Below are 21,695 nucleotides of genomic sequence, written 5' to 3'. Positions count from 1 at the left end.
ATATTCCCCTGGGTCAAGGTTGGGTCTAACAATGGGCTATCATTTTGTCTCTTAGGGCCAGTGACGTACCACCAGAGTTGATTAAGGTTGATGAATGATTGATATAAAACAGTGATAGTATCACATTCATTAAAACTTCATAATGGTTCAAATGATTTTCTTGTTTAGTCCCACACGCAGCAAATCCAGTGAAGAGTATTCTTTACAGAAGATCAAGGTGGATTGTTCCAATCTTTCACACACACACACACACACACACGGCGTGTGTGTGATTACTTCTGTAAATTCCAGGCAGGTTTTCCGATGAATGAGTAGCGGTAAGGCAGTGCCCTCTTAGTCCATCCCACGCCGTACACCCGCGTCAGCAGTATTATTTAGAATTCTGGGATGGCAGAGAGGTTAAGGTGATTTTTCTCCACTCAGGCAACCTCTCATTTATACTTCTCCTCTCTCCGGCGCGCGGACATTTCAGCGAGCAGTCAGAGCGCACCAGGGCGCACATCACCCAGACGCACGTTACTACACACACGGCACTAGTTTCACTAAAATGGATAAAAACAGGTTGGAACACACGAGCCCAGGACACTTATTTCGGATTTTACTCACACTGTTGTGTTTTTTCCATCACAAAATAGGTAAGTAAGAGGCTTGAAGAGCTATACAAGATCTCAGAGGACTTTATGATTTGTTTGTGGCTTGTTGTTTAGACTAAATCCATAGCAACAATTATGCTGATTGTGAATTGATTATAATTCTATGGATTTCCACAAATCCTAGTTACATAACATGTGTATGTATAACATACTTCTATAGCCTTGTTTCTTCATTTCAGGTCTTATGTTTATTTATTTCGCATGTGATTTGTTATTATTTCTTTCCTGTGTTTTTACATATTATTTGTCATGTCAAACCCTTTCATTTGCATGGGAACTATTACAGACAAACAAAAAGCACAGGGTTTCATTAACTCCCACTGTTCACTTGGCTGAATAAAGTCTCCCAGTGTTTAATGGGCACCTAATATACAGCAAACTTCTTCAGTCTTCTTTTATATCCAGACCTCTGTATCATAAGGAATTTTACTGTACACAGTGTTAATTCAGTTGAGTGTGAACATTTACCAAGTAGTACTCCTGGTGTTAATTCAACACTGGGGATGTAGGTCAACCTGGAAAATGTGAAATTTCTCTGTGTTTGCAGATCACAGTTAGAAGATAACTTCTGTGCTAGAGTGTGTGTTACAGGACAGCAGGGGAATTTCATGAATTTCTGGGCTTCTGTCCCATTTCTTCTACAAATCACAGTGGGACAGCTTTCACATATTTTAAGAATGCGAGTGTTTTGACCGTCTTTTTGCAGCAGTTCTTATACAGAAAAGCTATAATATAGTATCCGGGTCATATTACCCACTAAAGCAAGAGTTAGAATTCTGGTATATAGGGAATACAGTGTTTTCTGGACATGCACATCTTTAGAGGCATGAAAGAGCAGATGTTCTTATTTTACCAAGTGAGGGCGCCATTTCATTACTGACTGAATTCATTGACTTGGCTAATCCGTGCAGGCTTCTGTTATCCTCCAGGACATGTGGCTGAAACCTAGGTTCTAACACGGTTTCATTTTTCCCAGGTACATGTGCTGAAAACCAGCTGCAGATTGATCCACCAAGCATTGTGGTACAATTCGGGAGTTCTGCATCTGCAAACTGTAGCACGAATGACAGTCATAAAGGCATGGGCTGGGAAGCATCTCAGGGATCAACGGACATGCAAGAAGATGTCCAATTCGTTATCTGGGCTGTTGACAGACTTGAGGAGTGGGATATAAAGCCAATTTGCTTTGCCAACTTTCATGACACTCAACGATTGGAGAAACTTAATATTACTATATACAGTGAGTTATTTTTTTTTTTTTTAAATATCACATTCTTGTAGATAGATAAACAGAGAAATGTTTATCATGTGTACAAAGTTTTCTGTTTTAAAGAAAGTTTTTTCTCTCAACAGAGCCTCCAGAACAAGTGACCATCAGCACAATGAATCACACAATGACTGAAGGCAGAGAGTACAAGCTCGAGTGTTATATTCCGAACGTTGCTCCTGTTCATCTCCTCACTGTGAACTGGTACAAAGGACAAAAGCTAATAGATTCTATGGGCAATTTTAACATGAGCGAACGTCCAGTCAATCATATAGCGACACTTCAGATATCTCCGCACAGAAGTGATGATGGAGTTCAGTACACATGTGAGGCAGAGCTGAAACTGGGACCAGAAGGACCTCAACCTCCTCCTAAAATGACATCAGCTCCTCTCACCATTACAGTGCACTGTGAGTTTGTCTACTTAACATCACATCATCATGAGTAATAAAAATGTCTTCAGTATGTAAGGAATAGTGCTGTTATAGGGAAATAATCAGAGATGGGGTGCAAAAGCAGCATTACTTCTACCACCCCAAGTTACATTTAGATGGAGTTACATTTAATTTCGCAGAACATTTCCGGTTATTACCGACATTACGACAACTACAAAGAGCCATTCCTTCACTTTCTCTTCAATTAAGGCAGAAACACATGCAGCAGGTGACCAGGAAACTGGTCCATTAAGAGTCAGAGAATTGTTATTCAGTGAGCCAAATGTTAATAAATTTGGACACATCATTACTTCAGCCTTTTCTAGGTAGCTCTGTTAGTATGACACTCAAATTCAGAAGAATATAGCAGTATATTCATCCTGATTATCGCACAGATATGTAAATAAAATAAATTTGAACAATTTTATACTAACTGTAATAACAAAAGCATCAATTATCCTGAAGCCAAATCTTAAGACCTAGTAAAATAATCCGGTTAACTAACGGGCAAATGATGGTAACCAAGCACAAAATGGAAGCTAATTTCGTTACATTTAACCAAATTAAATGTTAAGCACAATAACATTACTTGATTAGTGGTAGAATCATTTTTTTCTATTCCCAACTGTTTATTTGATTGATTGATCCAAGCAACTAGTTGCAAACTGCATTTACAGACTTACAGACCTGTATAAAGTAGCAGAAGACTAACAGCTAACAGTTCAAGTGTCTGTGTTCCTGTTTATCCACTAGATGGACCGGAGTTTTCAAACTGTGAAGATGTTGTGAATCTAAATGAGGGAAGTAGTCTGGCAGGCATCTGTGACGTCACAGGAAAACCATCTCCGCAATCCTACTGGGAGAAAGATGGGCAATTCATTAACCATACTATTCCACTTAATAGGACCTCAGGTGGACAGTACAATATCATCGTCAATGGGAATATCATGAAGACCCTGTTGGTGAAAGTGATATGTAAGTCAATTTTTATGTCTATGGTGTTAAAGATGTGTGTCAAGAAGCAATATTAAATACAGTATGTAAGGAATTAAACACGTGTGTGTGCTGTTATAGGAAAATAATCAGTGCGGTATTAATAAGATGTGGCCCACTGCACCTTGTAGGTGATTATGTCGCTAGTAACAGCACATGATGAAGATCTTCATTCCCCTTACACCACAGCAATTTTCCAAAACTTACACTTTCTTATTCATTTAGAACAGCACATATTATTTATCAGTTTCTAATGACATTTTATGTTATAATAGCTACCATTTATGACATAATAGCTATAAAAAACTATTCCTTGACTTTATATTACTTTTACATTAATAAGACAAAAATAAGGAACAGAAACCAGTGCACTTTTGGGCTATTTTATGTAGATTCATGGCTGATAAGCCCAATGAAGTCCATTTCAGTCCATTACACTATGAAATGCTGAACAGTTAGAGGGGGTGAATATTTATGCAAAACATTAAATACTCATTCACCATTTTATTTTATTTCCTGTGCTACAGATGGACCCGAAATTTCATGTGAACGCAATTATACAGTCCGAGAGGGTGAAACTTTTGTTCCCAAATGCACAGTTGAAGGTTTTCCCACATCTAAAATATCCTGGTATAAAGATGAAGATGAAGTAGAATTACTAAGAATGCACAAGAATGATGCAGGGCAATACACACTAATAGCAAACAACGGGTTCTCCATGGCCAATTACACAGTGGAACTCAATGTCGTGTGTAAGTATATCCTTATTTTTGCTTTGTTTTGTTTTACAAATGCTTGAAAGAAAAATATGCAAAGTTCTTAATATATTAAATGGGTTTCATATAAAGCATATCAGCAAGGAAGCAGTGCCTTCTAGTATTAAATAATTTTCAGACAGACAGACAGACAGACAGACAGACAGATAGATAGATAGATTAGTGATTCAGAATCAATACAATACAGGCTATCTGCTTTCCGATGGACCTTACTTGCAATCAGCATCATACAAAGATGAATTTATAATAGCATAATAATTGCAAAATCGCCTAAAATGGACCACATGGGAATAAAGAGTGTCATTACAAGGTACTGATTTGGAACTCATTAGCTATGTAGCTAGTAAATGTATTAGGTAGCTCTTACATTTTTTAGGGTAGAAATTTTGCTTTAACATTTTTTTACACTGAGACTGAATGCTTAACTGAACTCATTAATTGGTTATCAAACTTAAATATTTTGATAAATTGTTTAAATTTCAATTAAGCAAAATAGTGTAAACCCTAACATGAGAATGTTTGTGTTCATTTTCAGCAGAGCAATAAATCTTTAAATTATAAATAGTAACGATGGTAGGACATTAGTAACTAGGGTTAAAGTAATATTGCTGTGACATTCCTCTTTTCTCAGATCCACCATCTAGTATTTCAGAGCTGCATTCAGCACGGGTATCTATTGGCGAAACTGTCGTGCTCAAGTGCGCTTCTAACGCCAATCCTCGGCCAAGCTACAAATGGACCTACCATCATACATCTAATGTACATATTATCGACCAAGATGGCGTGTCTCTGCTGCACATAAAACATGCTAGAGGAGACAACATTGGCATGTACATGTGTACAGCCTCCAATGATCTGGGAGAACAGTTGAAAATGGTCAGAGTTGATGTTCAAGGTAAAATTTATGATAAAATTTAAAAAATATATTTATTTAAACCTGTTATATAACCAATTAAACCTGTTGTATTATTTTTATAATAGCAATTCACCAGCAATTGCAGTAATGAAATGTCTATGAAATTAGTTATTTTATAACAGCTATAAACACAGATTGTGTCAGCAGCCTATCTATCTATCTATCTATCTATCTATCTATCTATCTATCTATCTATCTGTCTGTCTGTCTGTCTGTCTGTCTGTCTGTCTGTCTGTCTGTTTGTCTACTGCTATCTAATAGGATAAATATTACAGCTTGCTATATTCCTGAGTCCCTCTTTGGAAACATACAGACTGTTACAAGGCATTAAAATAGGATACTTCTTCCTTAAATGTTAAATAGATAGTCTCTGCTCTAATTCATCCCATAGGTGTTCTATCAGGTTGAGGTCAGGACTCTGTACAGGCCAGTCAAGTTCCTCCACACCAAAAACTCTCATCTATGTCTTTATGGAGCTTGTTTGTGCACTGGTTGGAACAGGAAGGGGTCATCCCCAAACTGTTCCCACAAGGTTGGGAGCATGGAATTGTCCAAAATGTCTTGGTATGCTGAAGCATTAAGAGTTCTTCTCACTGGAACTAAGTGGCCAAGCCCAACCCCCAGATAGATAGATAGATAGATAGATAGATAGATAGATAGATAGATAGATAGATAGATAGACACCAGTCACGTGCACACCTTTATATGGTTCTAGTCAAAAATGAAAACATAAAGATTTCAAATTGGCTTATTTAATTACATAAAGTATTCATTTTAACGCTTAAGCATTGAAGTATATCTGTCAGTCATGATATCATTCAGACACTTTATTTGAGTCTTGAGCCTCGTGCATTTGAACCCTTACATACCTTGGATGAATACCCCCAGTGTAAAGTTACATGTTCAGGGCTACTTTTTTATTAATCGACGTCAGGATGGGGGATGGACGGAATTTTTCTTTTTCTTTTTTTTTAAGGGTTGCCAATGGACCTGGACATTTTGGTGTGGTCGAGAGCATGTTAATGGTTCACATAATGGAGGTGGAAAAAGTTAGCTCAATCTGGCAACCCTGTTGTAAGGTCCTAGTTTGGAAGTGGTTCAGGGTGGATTTCATTACACGAACCTCACTCCCTCGGTTGGGATAACGTTGTGTAGTAGTAGTAGTAGTAGTATCTCAGCAACTCTTTAACAGAAAAATTGCACACATTATTCAGAGAAAGAGGGTAAAAAGTTGCGGTGGAAATGGCCACCCAGTGCAGGGAGCGGATCTTTTACACATGGCTCATTTTGGATCTGCTGACGCTGCGGTCTGAACTTAACGGTGGGCGACTTTATTTCCATTTCTCTCCGCTTTTCTCGATCTCTGAAAGTTTTATCCCGGCTCGATGTAAAGATTTGCCGGCTCTAAACATGATCTAAGGGTTGAAGAAAAGCCTTTACAACCCCCCCCCCTTTAATCTGAACGAAGTGTTTCAATTTCGCGTGAAAAAGAGATTAGGCCCGGTATATACCATTATTATTGTTATTTCTAAACACAGACTTTAATATGTATTAGGTGTCTAGAAAGACACTTTCCTTTGACTAAACACCGCACAAACATTTGTTATAAGTCCAGTGATGCATTAACTTCCGTTAACATTAACTGCTGTAGCGCTGGACACAAGGAAAAGGTACACTAAGAGACACAAAAGTACCAAAGTCTAGGGTTTTTCCCCCATGTCTCTAGCCTGGCACCACAAAAAGTACATGGTTTCGACCTTCATTGTGTAACTTTCACCAGGAAAAGTGAATATAGTGTACCTTTGAAATACTTTAACACATCTAATTATACTTTAAAGACCACTAATGGGATTAAATGCCAATAAAAAACACACACAAAGGCCAGCACAACACAATTGTAAAGCTTTTTATCTAAATTCACACGGTGTGACTTAATCAGATCCATTTACAATCTTATCACTAAACATTGTCCACTAAAACAAACGTCCACTCCTTAAAATAATAAAAATATTCTAGTGTAAGGTTATTTTTCTTTTTTAAAAAACTTAAACTGTTATCTCTGAATTAGCTGTTAACTTAGTTTTCTGTTTTTGCACAGCAGGGCGCATAAAGACGTTATCCTTTTATCTGTCCATATTTTTCCTCATTAGAGTATAGCTCATAAACTTTCCATTTGTTAAATTGATGTTATACAGGATACAGGACAGAACGGGGACAGCTGTATATAAATAATTATGATAGCGATGACAGAAATGTCTTCCCGGCCACGGTCAACAGTCCATGAAATACTTTGAGCAATTAAAAAAAACAAAAACAACCGACAACACGACTCTCTTTGTTCTGAAAGCTTCAGGCAAAGCAACCTGAGCCTCCGTAATGATGTATAGCCTCAGATATATCAGTATTCCCAGCCAACGGTGACATTGACACTCCTGGCCAGATTCCACAAAAGACAATGAAAGGTTTTGTAGATTTACCTCTCAGAGTCTACCAGATACAGTGCATGGTACAATTTGTTTTATGATTCTTTTTTTGTTGTCTACCAGTGAAATTAGGGTCTAAAAAAATCATATATAGGATACACTTAGTATACACTTCATATAGTATACGCTTCAAGGTACGTTATTGAACTTTTGTTGTACCTTAAAGCTGCACCACAAATGACCACAAAAGTAAACGTAGCCTTGCTACGTCACCATTAGAAAGAGTACCGTCTGGTACCTTTATTTCTAAGAGTGTTATAACAGCTGTAACAATTGTTTTTTGTGTTGTTAACATGATATCAGTGTAACAACAGAAGCCAAGTAAACTTATTCCTCCGAGAAATTCCCGTCTGACATCAGGTAGCGACCATAGATGCATTCTTAATTCATCTATCTTAATGCAATGCTGTGAAATTGGTATAAAAGTTTAATATGCCGTAAACACTACTGCGTACATGAATGTGTTGGGCTGAGCAGTGTTGTTTCTGCTAATAATATAAAGGAAGTTCTGACCGAGTTTTTTTTTTTTTTTTTTGTGTGTGTAAGTGGTGTTTCCTTCCTGACATGGTTTATCACTGAGGTCATGTTCTACATGTAACTGGGAAACTGGAAAAAGAAAGAAAAAACAGGTTTCGATATATAACAAATTTATTTGATTGTCTTTTTTTAATGCAGGGGCAAAACCCACATGTCCACTTTCTGTCCACCCGGATGTTGTGGAGGTGAAGTATGGAGAAACTGTTAACGTGGAATGTCAGTCCTCTGCACCTAAAGAAAGTTTGGGATGGGAAATCGGAACGAGTGTGATTAGAAATAGCACCTTGGTGATTAACTCCTTGGATGAAATGGATTGGATTCTAAAAGCTACATGCCACAGTAGATTTATTGGACTTGACAGCTGTCAAAAAGATATAAATATCACCATTTACAGTAAGTATGATATCTTATATTTTAGCTTTGATAGTCGTTGATTACTTTTTCATTCAACTTGCATCTCATCATGCACCGTTTATTTGCCACATGTAACCGTTTTTATGAAATATCCCATTTCAGATCTTCCAAAAAAGGTATTCATCGGCACCAAAAACCACACAGGGCCGATGATCGAAGGCAAACTCTATACACTCCACTGTGACGTTCAGGATGTTAGTCCTGTTCCACTCCTCACTGTGAACTGGTACAAAGGAAAAGATCTGGTGAAGAAGGCACATTTTACTGAGATCAAGACTCTAGATAATAATCGTTTGACACTCACGATCTCCCCGAGGAGAAACGATACTAATACACCATACAGTTGTGAAGCAGAATTGGGACTACAAAATTCTACTAAAGTCAGATCAAGTCCTCTCAAAGTTACGGTGCATTGTAAGTACAGATTAAAAAGGCTTTACGGCAGTACGCTTAGATGATTCATGTGCACCATAACATTCATATGCAACTCCTTTCATGTTGTTGTTTCCTTTGCCTTTGTTCCATATAGACAAACCGATTATTTCGGAAAAATTTGCACAACGGGTCCCCTTGTTTCACGGCTATCCGGTGGTGCTCAGTTGTGTGGCCAGTGGATATCCAGAGCCCACTATCACATGGATGTACAACAACAAAAAAACTACAGGTGCAAACTTGACGGTAACAGAGAACCCCGGCGAATATACCTGCATGGCCAACAATTCTCTTGGGACTGACACCAGAATGGTCACGGTAGTGATGGAAGGTAAAAATACTCTTTACTCCAAACCCTTATCATTCAACATTTTTCTCTCTATTTGAGCATAACTCCACAGGTTGTTGGTTTCTAAATGAGTTCTGAACAATAAGGCAGCCAGTGAGAACCCAGGAACAAATAATAGGTCAAAAAAAGTTTGTTTTGATCTGTATTAGTTATAGATACACTATTCCCTGGAAAGTCTGAGCTCCGTGTGACTAAACTCTGAGCTCTGAGTATTAGAAGGACTACACCAGCTGAGCTTCTGATGGGTTATACTGCTTCAGGATCTCAGCAATATACCACACGTCTTATGCAGGAAAAAGGAGCATGAAAGGATTTTTAGCTGAACACATGGTCAGAACTTAAAGATTTCTCACCATGAAGCGATTACTGTAAATTAGCCAGATCTGTGATATTGGGTTGTACTACTATTGGGTGCTAGCTAGCTAGCTAAGACAAACTCCATCCAGGTTCAACAGAATTTAATTTCACCATATGCACCAACGTCAAGCCATAACGCAGTGACACAGGGAACTCATTTTGGATTTTAATGCTAAAATACATCAGGATTTAAATCTATTGATATTGATCTGACAGAATGTTGTCTGTGCCATGCTGTATACTTTGATTAGCTGCATAATGGGAGCTGATCTTCATTTAACCTTCCACCTTCTCTTTCTGTCTTGGTTGGCATGTAGTGTTCAGTGAGATGAGCAAATACCAGTCTATCATTATACATGTTCACGATACACAATATATCTCGCAGTATTTAGGTTTGCTGACAGAGTGCCAGTGAAAGCCGTATAAAAATTGTATTTTTGTTAAATACCTACAATAATAAACCCAAAGGAAGATTAAGCCAACAAAAGAAATTCTAATGATTCTAATGGATTCTTGAAGTCTAATCAGGTAACAAAGGAGTCAGGGATGATACCTGCAAAGTGTCTTGTGACGTAATTTATCACAATAACAATGTTTTATTATGATATCAACCCTAATAAACGTATTAATTGAGATCCTTTTCAAAATGGGTGATGAGATATTGGTGGTTCCAGTTAGAGCGCATGAGAATTATAATGATTTTATGTAATAATGATTTCCTTGTACTGTATTACCAGTGTATATACATTAAGATCCCCCTTTCTAAAGCCTTCATGTTCGTCCATGATGGACTTTTATTGTCATTTTGAAGAGTGATGTTTAGTCCAAAGCACAGTGATCCAGATACAACTTAGATAAATTCTAAATATCTAAAATAGTTCTGTTTTTTTTTTTTTTTTGTTTTTGTTTTTTTTGTTTGTTTTGGTGTGTTTCCCGACACAGAGGATTACCTGCCCCTGATCGCAGGTTTTGTTGCGGTTGTGGTGGTGATCATCTCAGTCATCTTCATCCTCATCTACTCCATCTACTACAAAAACACCAAGATGGGTCACTACACCGTGGAGGGCGCCAAGCCCAAAGCTCAAAACAGCAACATAGCACAGAACGGCAAAGACAACACCATTCCCATGAAGAAAATCCCGGTGTAGGATGTAGGATGCGCTTTGAGTTGTCTACTCTACAGACTTCTGCCTGTTGTGGATCAGTTTCGAGCGGAACGACTTTACGCTGGGATAACGGATACCCACAGGACCTCTGGTTTGAGTCCATGCTCTGTCTACCATGGAAAATCACCTCCCATTTCATCTGCCCTACATATCAAGCCTCCAGTCTCATTTATCAATGCACACCATCTCTTACACCATAAGAGATCCTGTGCTGTGACAGAGCAGCACATTTGAATGAAACTACTGTTTGCTGTGTCAGTAATAAAGAACTACTGTTGGTTGTTGAAGCCAGTATCTAGAAGATTTAGTCTTTTATTCAGAGACTTTTATTTTGCTATTCGTGTGAACTATGTACCGTGCACTAACTTTAATGCATCGATGAACGCTTGTGGGGGTTCTTTTATACCTCTTATTGAACCCAGTGCCTTAGAAAACACTGAAAGATATCCAAATATATATATATATATATATATATATTTATTTTCACAAACTATACATTATAAAACTTTGAATTGTGCTGATGTATATAGACATGTAAAACTATCATTTCAATCCTGAATGTCCTGAACAAAATTGCACTTGGGCTTAATGTCTCATGCACCAATGAAGAAAAGGAAACTCTCCATCATCAGTGTTAAAGTACTGGGAAACCTCTGGAAATTTCCCATTACTGACTGTTTAAACAGGGGTTTATAAAAAGCTGAGTGTGCCCAGACAATGGCCTTAACCGTTTCCCTCCTGCCTTTGTGTTAATGTACTCCATGTACTACAAAAATCGTTGCCTTCTGATCCAGCACTGTTTAGTTCTATTTAATTCTATCTGTGAATATCTTCGCTTATTTGTTGTTTGTTTGTTTGTTTTTTCTATTTGTAAGTGCTTTTATTCAGAGATTAAAAGTCAATCTTTTTGTATTAAAATGCTCATTTCTGTTTGTTTTTGCAAATTCACTTTCTTTTGTGCCTCTTATGGAAAAAAAATGTCCATCAGTTATATTGAAATATTGGAAGATGTCGAAAAATCGTAGGTTTATTTAGAAGAAATTAAACGAATAGCTGCATATATCCCTGATTAAATAATTAAATGATTAGCAACTTTCTGTTAGGTCTGTTAGGATAGGGCTGGGTGAGATGATATAATATTAAAACCATAATAAATTACGTCACAAAACACTTTTTTGAGATATTAAAGGTATCACGAATTTTTTTTACTGCTAAACTCTAGGGTTAGTCATGGTAATAAGTAGCCGATTTGTTTTCCCCAAACATTTAATCTTCCTTTCAGTTCTGAGTTTTAAGTAACTTTATCTTTTTTATCAGTTTGTTGGACTGCTGTACACTTGCTGGCACACTGTTAGCAATCGTTAATAATATAATAAGAATAAGAATAAGAATATTCTGCATTATGAAAATACCTACCAGTGACAGAAGATTTTTTTTTTGCCATATTGTCAACCATTAGCCCAGGTAAGAATGGTGTTAGTGTTGTCTTATACCCCAGTGCTATTGCATTGTTGATTCTGATTGGTCAGACGGTGTCGATTAATTTGCCGTTAACAGCAACAGCAGCTCCAACAGCAAGACAAATCACTGGTTTATATTAATCTAACTATTGTTTCCCTAAAAACAGCTGCATGCACCGAATAATTCAGGGTTAGTAATATGTTGATTTAAAAGGTGTTGTTTAACGGGGCTAGATCTCCAGAGTCAGCACTTTGCAGTAATCAGGGTTAAAAATATTTCCTTGCAGCATAAACAACACAGAATGCATAAAAATAATCTGATAAAAAAGTATAATGTGTTACATAAACATTATAAATAATGACATATGATTTTTAATTGTTTCTGTAATATAAGAGGAATTAAAAAAAAAAAAAACCTCAGGATACATGGTGGTTTAGTGGTTAGCACATATGGCTTGTATCTCCAGGGTCAGGGGTTTAATTCCTGCTTCTGTGTGTGCATGGAGTTTGCATATTCACCCTGTGCTTCAGGATTTCCTCCGGGTTTCCTCTCCAGTCCAAATACATGTTGGCTGATTGGCATTCCCTCCAGGAATCACCTGGAACTGGCTACAGATTCCCCATGACCATGTGTAGGACAAGCGCTACAGACAAGGCACACCACATGTGTTTTATTTCTTACATGATCACCTGGACATTTTTTTTTAACTTCTTCTTCAAACACATCACTCAGTCAGAACTCAAGAAAGGGCTTGAAGTTATATACTCTAGAATGAGAAGAAAATTTTGAGAAATTTTCTGACTTATTTTGAGGGATACATAGGCACTTCATATCACATCTAAATCATTCTAAATAAGTGTTTCATATCATATCTGAATCATTCTACATTGGCACTTGATATCATTTCTGAATAATTCTACATAGGCACTTCATATCATTTCTGAATAATTCTACATAGGCACTTCATATCATTTCTGAATAATTCTACATTTGCGTTTCATATCAAATGAAATGTGCTTGTTGCATACAACCTATACTTGACATTAGCCGATATTTCCTGTAAGAACTCACAGTGTAGCTGTTCATTAAAAGTCAACTTACTATCCAAGAGTGGAGAGTGAACAAGTGCTTAAATATAGAGATCCAGGGATTTAATTGACCATGTTTAGATAAACCCTAAAAAACTTTCTAGCACTTTGTCATCTTCAGAAACTTTGGACAGGTGGGGTATGTTAATAAACTCCATTTTGTACAACTGATAAAGTTTACTTACTCGACTCTTTAGAATGTCTCAGTGATTCTCTTCCTAGATACTCGTTGTGAATTGGTGCTCAGGCCTCCTGAAGTGCTGGTGGAGTACGGAGCTTCAGCTTCAGTGGATTGTTCCACTCAGACTACAAGAACTGACTTTAGAATGGGCTGGAAGGTGCCTCATGGAGCGGTGCACATGGTGGAAAATGTCCAACTCATCACCTGGAAGGTGGACAGCCTTGTGGACTGGGACATACAGCCTGTTTGTTTTCTCAACTCAGTGGCATCACACTGTTCCATGCTGCTCCCAGTAACTGTTTACAGTAAGAAGGTCTTTTTTTTTTACATCTTTGTTCAGATCAAATAACAGGTGGAAGATAAAACCTAAATACACTACACGGCCAAATGTGGACATCTGACCATCACACTCATATGTGGTTCTTCTTTCCCAAAAATCTGGCCACAAAGTCGAGACACAATTGTCTAGAATGTCTTTATATGCGGTAGCATTACAATTTTCCTTCAGTGGAACTAAGAAACCTGTTCCAGCATGACAGTGCCTCTGTGCACTAAGCCCCTGAGCTCCATGAAGACATGGTGTGAGAAGGTTGCAGAGGAAGAACTCAAGTGTCCTGCACAGAGCCCTGACTTTGAATCAACCCTGTTGAACACCTTTGGGATGAACTGGAACACCAACTGATCCCCAGACCAACATCGCTGTCTGGTCTCACTAATGCTCTTGTAGCTGAATGATCACTAATCTACACAGCCACGCTCAAACATCTAGTGGAAAGCCTTCACAGAAGAGTGGAGCTTTTTTAACAGTGAAGGAGAGTAAATCTGGAATGAGATGGTCAACATGCACATATGGATGACCATGTGATGGTCAGATGTCCAAAAACCTGTGGCTATATAGTTACTTTAAGACTCTATAGACACACACACACACACACACACACACACATATATATATATACACATATATTTGTTTAAATGTTTTTATTTATATATGTATTTATTTTTCTTTAAAGAAAAAAACCTAGCAAAATAGCTGTATTGCATTTTATAAACAAGATTCAACACTTCAAAAAAAGAGAAAAAATCTAGATAAATAAATAAATGAGTACCAATCGTTAATGTTTACAGTGATTAAAAAATCATTTTATAAAAATTAAAAATAATAAAAATAAAATAATTAAAAAATACTGACAATCAATATGTTATATGTATATATAAAAATAGGATTTAATTAATTATCATGTTTACTTTATATACACAGATAGCATGTGCTGTTATTGTGAGCCCAGCTGTTATTTTGATGTAGTTTGGTAACCTGTTTACAACAAAATAGTGTGAGACACAGTCTCTTTGTCATTTATGCAAACGAGAACGAGAGTCTTGCATTAGGGGTGAGCGAAATGACAAACAAACCATTCAGGACCCTTCCACAACTCCCAGTACGTATCATTATACAGAGGTTTCATGACAAGCTGCAAGTCCAGTGGTGTTGCATTTTTAAAAAAAAAAAAAATTAAAAATGATCGTTTTATTTCTGTCTTTTTTTTTCAAGGAGAGAAAATATAAATTATAAAATTGTAACATTTTACATAAATTTAAATTCAGTTGCACATTTTATGGCCTTGAGTTTATTTCTCTGTTTTATTTTCCGGTCATATCAGAGAGAAAGAGTAGCTCTTTTTGAAATCTTCCCATTCGGTTACAATCCACAAGAAAAAGTCTTTCACTCAAGCAGTTACATAAAAGTAATAAAGTCAGTAATGTGAAAGCTGTTATCTGGACCGAATTACAGACCCGTGTAATTACGAGACGTCGTGTAGGAGGTGGTGTGAGCTCAGTTGCACTGGAACTGTGATATGATTCCTGTAAATGTGAACTTGACTCATACTTTGGTCCATTCTTCAGGAAGTAAAGTGACCTGCGTATGTGTTTAGCCGATAACGAGGGTCGCATTAGATTCCACCGCACACTATGCACTATGTACTATGAGAGGAAGACGAATGTTGTACCTCAGAGCCTTACCACCAACACCAACATGATAAAAATTTCATTTTCTCCAGGCATGTTGATGTAAGATGAACTCAAATGCACCAGGGTCTGAAACCAGATGTGTGTGTGTGTGTGTAGGGGTGAATATCACACTCAAATGTACAATTTTATTCCCAGTTGTATGACATCTGTGTGGACATCAGGGTTGGATATTTTAATAAGTAAGTTATAACTACATCTGGGATGTGGTAGCTCAGTGGTTTTAAAGTGTTGGACTACTGATCGAAAGATTGTGAGTTCAAATCCCAGGTCCACTAAGGTGCCGCTGCTTTCTGCGCCCCTGAGCAAGGCCCTTAACCCTCAGTGGTAAAAAACGAGATAAATTGTAAGTCGCTCTGGATAAGGGTGTCTGCTAAATACTAGAAATCTAAATAAGTAAGGAGAACGTTTAACATGAAAGTTTTTCTCTCTCACCAGAACTTCCAGACTGGGTGTCCATCAGCACCGTGGGTCACACAGGGCCGATGATCGAACACAAAAAGTATGAACTCCAGTGTGACATTTACAACGTCGCTCCTGTTCACCTCCTCACTGTGAACTGGTACAAAGGGCAACATCTAGTGGCCAAAACCTCGTTTTCTGACTCCACCAAAACTCCAGTGAATCAGTCCACCAGATTCCCCATATCACTTAACAGGGCTGACGATGGAGTTCTCTACAGGTGTGAGGCCGTGCTGCAACTGAGCACGACAAGAACCGGAGCTCAAACTCCTTCCAAAGTGGCATCACAGGTTCTTGGCCTTACTGTACATTGTACGTCTTTGCTTAAGCTCTTAACAACTGCCATACCATCATTAAAATGATAATAATTCTAATAATTCCTCAGGATATAAGTGTAATGTTTTGTTGCTGGAATTGTGAAGTACATCTCTGCTTTCATCAGACAGTCCACAGGTCAGCAGCGGAGTAGAGATCTTCAACGAGACAACTGAAGACGCCGTGTTGAACTGCACAGTGACGGCAAATCCTCCCCCGAGGTATACATGGCGCTCGACAAACCTGGGGAGGGAATTTAATATCGGACATCCGGTCCTCGACTTATCGTCTCTGAGTTCAGGGAACTACACTTGCATGGCGTCGAATGGAATCGGCAGCGTCAGCAAATTGTTTATTGTCCACGCCAAACCTAGAGGTGAGTAGAAAACATTGTTCTGTGAGGTTTCTGTGATATTTCTTTCGTAGGAGAGAAAACGAATAACGGTTAAAAGTCAAGAGAAATACTAACTATTACTCAGTTATTGATCTTCAAGCATACAATTCGTCATTACAGTAAAATAAACAAGAGTGGTTCATGTCTGGATCTGCTGACAGCTCGTGAGAATCAACGTGACGAATAAAACAAGACAGGGCTCGCTTTCATAGGAAAAATAATTGATGAGAAGCAGCGTGAGGCAAAACTGACCACTCTGAAGTTTTCAAATAACAATACATCTTAAAAATTATACACCTCTTATATGAAAATGTTCAGATTTTCTGAACGAATACATCGTCTTTACCCATTCATATTCACGTCTACTGTAGGGGAATGTCCACTGAACGAGTTAAACATTACGACAGCTATAAATAGTCATCTTCATAAATATATAAGTAGTCTTGTCATCACTCTTTTGACAAAAATACAGCTTTCATATTCCCAGGAAAGCAGAAAGTGTAAATATGTTGTTGCTATAGAAACAGTATCCTATTAGAAAGAGTGTCCAAGCTGCTGTTATAGAAAACATGTTTCGACCCATCAGAATCAAGCCCTCAGCAGTACTGTGGTGTAAAGGGGTAAATAATCTACATGTCATGGTTCTACAGGTTTAACAGCTTCGACTTCTGCCGTAGTTTATGCGTTAAATCAGACGAGATACATCACCCACGTCGTCTGACTCATACCTTCTCTGGAAACTTGGTGACTAAGCTCTGCGTTCAATGCCAGGGTTTATTTTAAGCCATTTTGTTTTATGTTGCTGTGTATAGTTTATATTCCAAAGACTATCACAACACAGAAAAGCTCTGGAAAAAAATAAGAGACCACTGCAAAATAATGAGTTTCTTATGTTTTTTTCTTCCAGGTACATGTATTGGTGAGATGAACAGTTTTGTTTCATTTTTTTTGTGAACTGCTGACAATATTTCTCCTAAATTCCAAATATAACTGTTGTTATTTTGAGTGTATATTGAAAGGAAATGACAACACATCAAAATAACCCAAGATCATGCAGTATTAATAACTCAAATAAAACAAAATGCAAATCATTTGTAAACAAATTGTGTTAATGCTTTGGCTAAATAACATTAAGAAATCAGTATTTGGTGGAATAACCCTGATTTGCATGCGTTTTGGCTCCATGATCTCCACCAGTTTCTCACATTGCTGTTGGGGAACTTTATACCACTCAGGTTTGCTTGATGGTTTCTGACCATCCATCTTCCTCTTGATGACATTCCAGAGGTTTTCAACAGGGTTCAAATCTGGAGATTGGGCACAGTGGTCTCTTATTTTTTTCCAGAGCTGTACCTCTAACATTTAGACTGAAACAAACGGTAAAAAAAAAAAAAAAAAAAAATACAGCTTCTGACCCCAGAATTGAAAAATAAAAAGTCTGTATTTCTTGAAAAACGTAATAATTTACATGGCTTTTCTCCGACAGGCGGAAACCGTACCACTTTTTGGGCGATTATCGGACCCTTTGTCGGACTAGCTGTGCTGATGATCGTGGGCTATGTGTTGGTCAAAATGAGGACTATGAAGAAATGAGTCTTCACGGATGGAAAAAAAAAAAGGGATCGTTTACAGACACAGGAAGATCACCTGAATTGACCACTTCGGAGATTATCATTCGAACAAGGTTGCGTTTGATTCAACACTGGTGGCTTCATCGTGTGTATAAACACCACTGTGCGAGATGGAAAAGCTACACTTAGCAAAGAAAAGCTCCATCTACAAACCCGAAAAACTTCAAGAAGAACCATTTCTAGAACCCATGAGGCAGGTTTTTTATTTCTGTTTAAAGAGTGTATGGGCAGGTAGATCCATATCTCCGTGTTTTTACTGTGAATGTGCCTCAGGCGGCCTTGGATACGGCGGTACTTGAGCTGAGCTTTTGTTTTCGTTTGTTTTTCTCCTGTAATACTCAATTTTATTTATCTATTATTAAAGTGTTATTATTTATTAGATGTGTATTGTTATATGACGTGTCTAGTCTGGTTTCAGGCTTGTTTTAACCAAAAGTTGCTGTAAGTGTGTATATGTAACCAGACAGTTTTTACTCCAGCAGTTTCGAGTTTCTTGTCCGGAAATCGTGAGTTAACACTAAACGCTATCAAATCATTAGTTTGAATCATTCTAATTACTCAGCTTCGCTCTGGGAACTCAAAACACAGAGCTACTTCTGTTCTCATACAGTCTAATCAGACGGTGATTTATCCAGAATTTTCTTTATTTCTCCATACAAATAACCATGCTCTGGCCTCTGACTCACTTCCTCTTAGGTCTGCGCTGCTGAGCCTGTTCATAGTGAAACCTTTCCAATGCATTTAACATACTGTAATTTTCTTTCATTGTGTGTGTGTGTGTGTGTGTTTTTAGAAGTATTTAGAAGTAAAATAACCTTCTATTCAACTATGGATCTTTTCCATCCGCTATATTTAATCCAAATCTTGCCTAAACTTTAATCTGGTTGCAGAAGAGTGTACCTTTTTAAACCAAGTACGTCTTCCACACAGGTCACTTTATAGTGTACTTTAATTTACTGACTGTAGCTCGTCTGCTGCTATGTACGGTACAACGTTACGCTCATCGCTCAGCAGATATCATCTAGGTGGTTCTCAAACAGCAATAAAACTAAATGGTGGTGTGTGTTGCAGGTACAAGTGTGTGTACAAGTATTGACTAGTTTATCAGACATACCTACCTTGTTGTCCATTCGTTTTATTTCCTCCCGGGAACTGTGCACCTATTTTTCTTTTTCCTTGGAAGTGACATTGAAGTTTTCCAAATCCCAGCAAGACACACTTTTAAGATGTGAATCTTAAGATGTGAAAGATGTGAATACTTCTGAAAAGTACTTGATTCTTCTTTCTTTCTTTCTTTCTTTCTTTCTTTCTTTTTTTTTAATGTATTTTATGGTTTTATCCGTTCGTTGTAAGTTGTTTGTTGTGCACTAGACAGTAATAATAATTCACAAGGTCGCATTACAGTATTAACAATGTGATCACAATGCAAATGAATTTTTTTTGGCTTTTAGTATTTTTAATCTTTTAGAGTTAGCAAATTGGTTAGTGAAATATTATGATGAATAAAATACTGTTTTGGGGTTTTTTTTGTTTTTGTTTTTTAAAAAATATTTGTGTTATTACAGTGTTTTTATTTCTGGAACAAAAGAGACTCCAGGGAATGTAGCACACTATCACTATAGTGCAGGAAGTTCAAGAATTTAAATATATATATATATCACTCCCATAAAATAAATCATGCATGCATGCCAAAGGGCAATTTATTTTCACCAATCCACCTACTGACACATATTTAGAAAATGGAAGGAAACTGGAGGAAACCCACACAGACAGCAAGGACATATGATGTTTTATGGACTTTTAAGGTCACTCATAGTTGAGCACTAATGAGTATGTGCAGTTACACCAACCACTGTGTTTATCTCTGTCTGTATTTCCGACAGAATGCATATTTCTTTATCCTGAGTCATTTGGCAGCTTTATAAGGTGCATTGATTCTGTCTGACTTCTACTTAAATGCCAAAATAGAGAAAATAAAACAAGCATGAACTAAAACTATTCCCATAGCCTGTCACCGATATTGCATGTACTCTACAGTAAATCCCATTTTTTATAACTTTTCGCTCAGGCTTTTTATTTGGAATTTCCGTTTATTTGACCCCAAATTTTTAGGGAACTTGTGTGTCATTAAAGGCATATTTGCTGCTGATGCTTTTAAATTCTTGTTACACACACACACACACACAGCCTATGCCAAAGGGTTAGGTCTGCACCAAAGATCTTTTTCCTCCCTTTTTTATTTATTTTTTTGCATTTTTCCCTATCAGACTTCAATGTTTGCCAAAGCAACACTAAACACACACACACACACACATCCTGTCTTCCAGCTAAATCCTTACTTGATGCCCTTTGACTCCCCACATATAACATGGGAGTAGCAACTCCTCATGATTCCACTTCCATCAACATTTTTTATTTTTATTACTTCCTATTTATATATGAAAAAAAACATATTAAGAGGAAATAGCTTTTTTTCATCTTCATGATGAGCCCCAAGTACTGTCACACATTTTATTTTATTTGATTAACTTTAACTCAGCAAAAAAAGTGAATTTTAATGAATTGATTCAGTTCTTCTTCTGTTTTTTTTTAAATAAAATATATAAAAAATTCCATAAAATGACTAAATGCAGAAATGAAACTATTAATAAACAATGAATATAAAATATAATATAATGAAGTCATTTACAAATAATTAATATATTACTATTATAATACAATTATTATTATACAGTGCGCTATTTAGTAATAATGGTAATATAATATTCTATAACAGACCTGTACCAACAGATAGAGGGCCATTTATTATTGGAAATAGTTTTGTTGGTTGACTTGCACCTGATTCTTTGCAGAAGTCATTATGACTAATCACATACCAGCAATACCGTAGTAAGGCATTAATGCTGGAAATAATCCCAGAATTCGGCTTGCTGTTGATTCAGGGCCACAGGAAACAGACTGGGGTGTATCTGAAATAATGATGAATGAACTCTTTTTGTGTTTAAGCTTTAATGCCAAAAGATTCATTTCTTTCCTACCTTTCAATCAATCACTATGAATCTAATTAAATTAAAACTAGAATAAAATAAACACAATAATAATGCAATATCAAAAACACAGAATAATTGTATTGATTTCGCAGATGTATAAGGTTAATACACAGAAAGGAATATCCTTTATATAATACAAGTATGATAAGTATGCTGCGCTTTTTCTGAGGAAAACGCTTCCTATCTAATTAATAATGCTAGCAGTGGCTTAGTGCTTAGCATGTTAGCTTCACACTGCAGGGGTTAGGGGTTTGTCCCATATTTTACATGTTTCACCCATGCTTCCTTCAGGTCCTCTGGTTTTTTCC

General features: G+C 37.1%; 1 protein-coding gene across 3 annotated transcripts; it reads left to right on the top strand.

The window, feature by feature from the left end:
- Positions 1–389: 389 nt before the first annotated feature.
- On the top strand, positions 390–20,012 carry LOC131344951 (hemicentin-1-like). 3 transcript variants are annotated; one of them, XM_058377529.1, is made up of 13 exons: positions 390–635; positions 1,630–1,893; positions 2,007–2,330; positions 3,108–3,329; positions 3,875–4,099; positions 4,755–5,018; positions 8,198–8,452; positions 8,576–8,887; positions 9,003–9,236; positions 13,549–13,812; positions 15,974–16,309; positions 16,440–16,688; positions 18,193–20,012. In XM_058377529.1, the coding sequence occupies exons 1-13, from the start codon at positions 548–550 to the stop codon at positions 18,297–18,299; spliced, it is 3,144 nt and encodes a 1,047-aa protein (XP_058233512.1). In that variant the 5' UTR covers positions 390–547; the 3' UTR covers positions 18,300–20,012. The 3 variants fall into 3 exon arrangements, with proteins under 3 accessions (XP_058233512.1, XP_058233513.1, XP_058233514.1); XM_058377530.1 differs by lacking the exon at positions 18,193–20,012 and having other exon boundaries at positions 393–635; positions 15,974–16,287; positions 16,440–16,613; XM_058377531.1 differs by lacking the exons at positions 13,549–13,812; positions 15,974–16,309; positions 16,440–16,688; positions 18,193–20,012 and adding an exon at positions 10,554–11,695 and having other exon boundaries at positions 398–635.
- The last annotated feature ends 1,683 nt before the right edge of the window (positions 20,013–21,695 follow it).

This window comes from Hemibagrus wyckioides, linkage group LG24 (genome assembly GCF_019097595.1).
Source record: "Hemibagrus wyckioides isolate EC202008001 linkage group LG24, SWU_Hwy_1.0, whole genome shotgun sequence".
NCBI classification, from domain to species: Eukaryota; Metazoa; Chordata; class Actinopteri; order Siluriformes; family Bagridae; genus Hemibagrus; species Hemibagrus wyckioides.
Note: the sequence above shows the minus strand (reverse complement) of the source record. Positions and strands in the feature narration are given on the sequence as shown.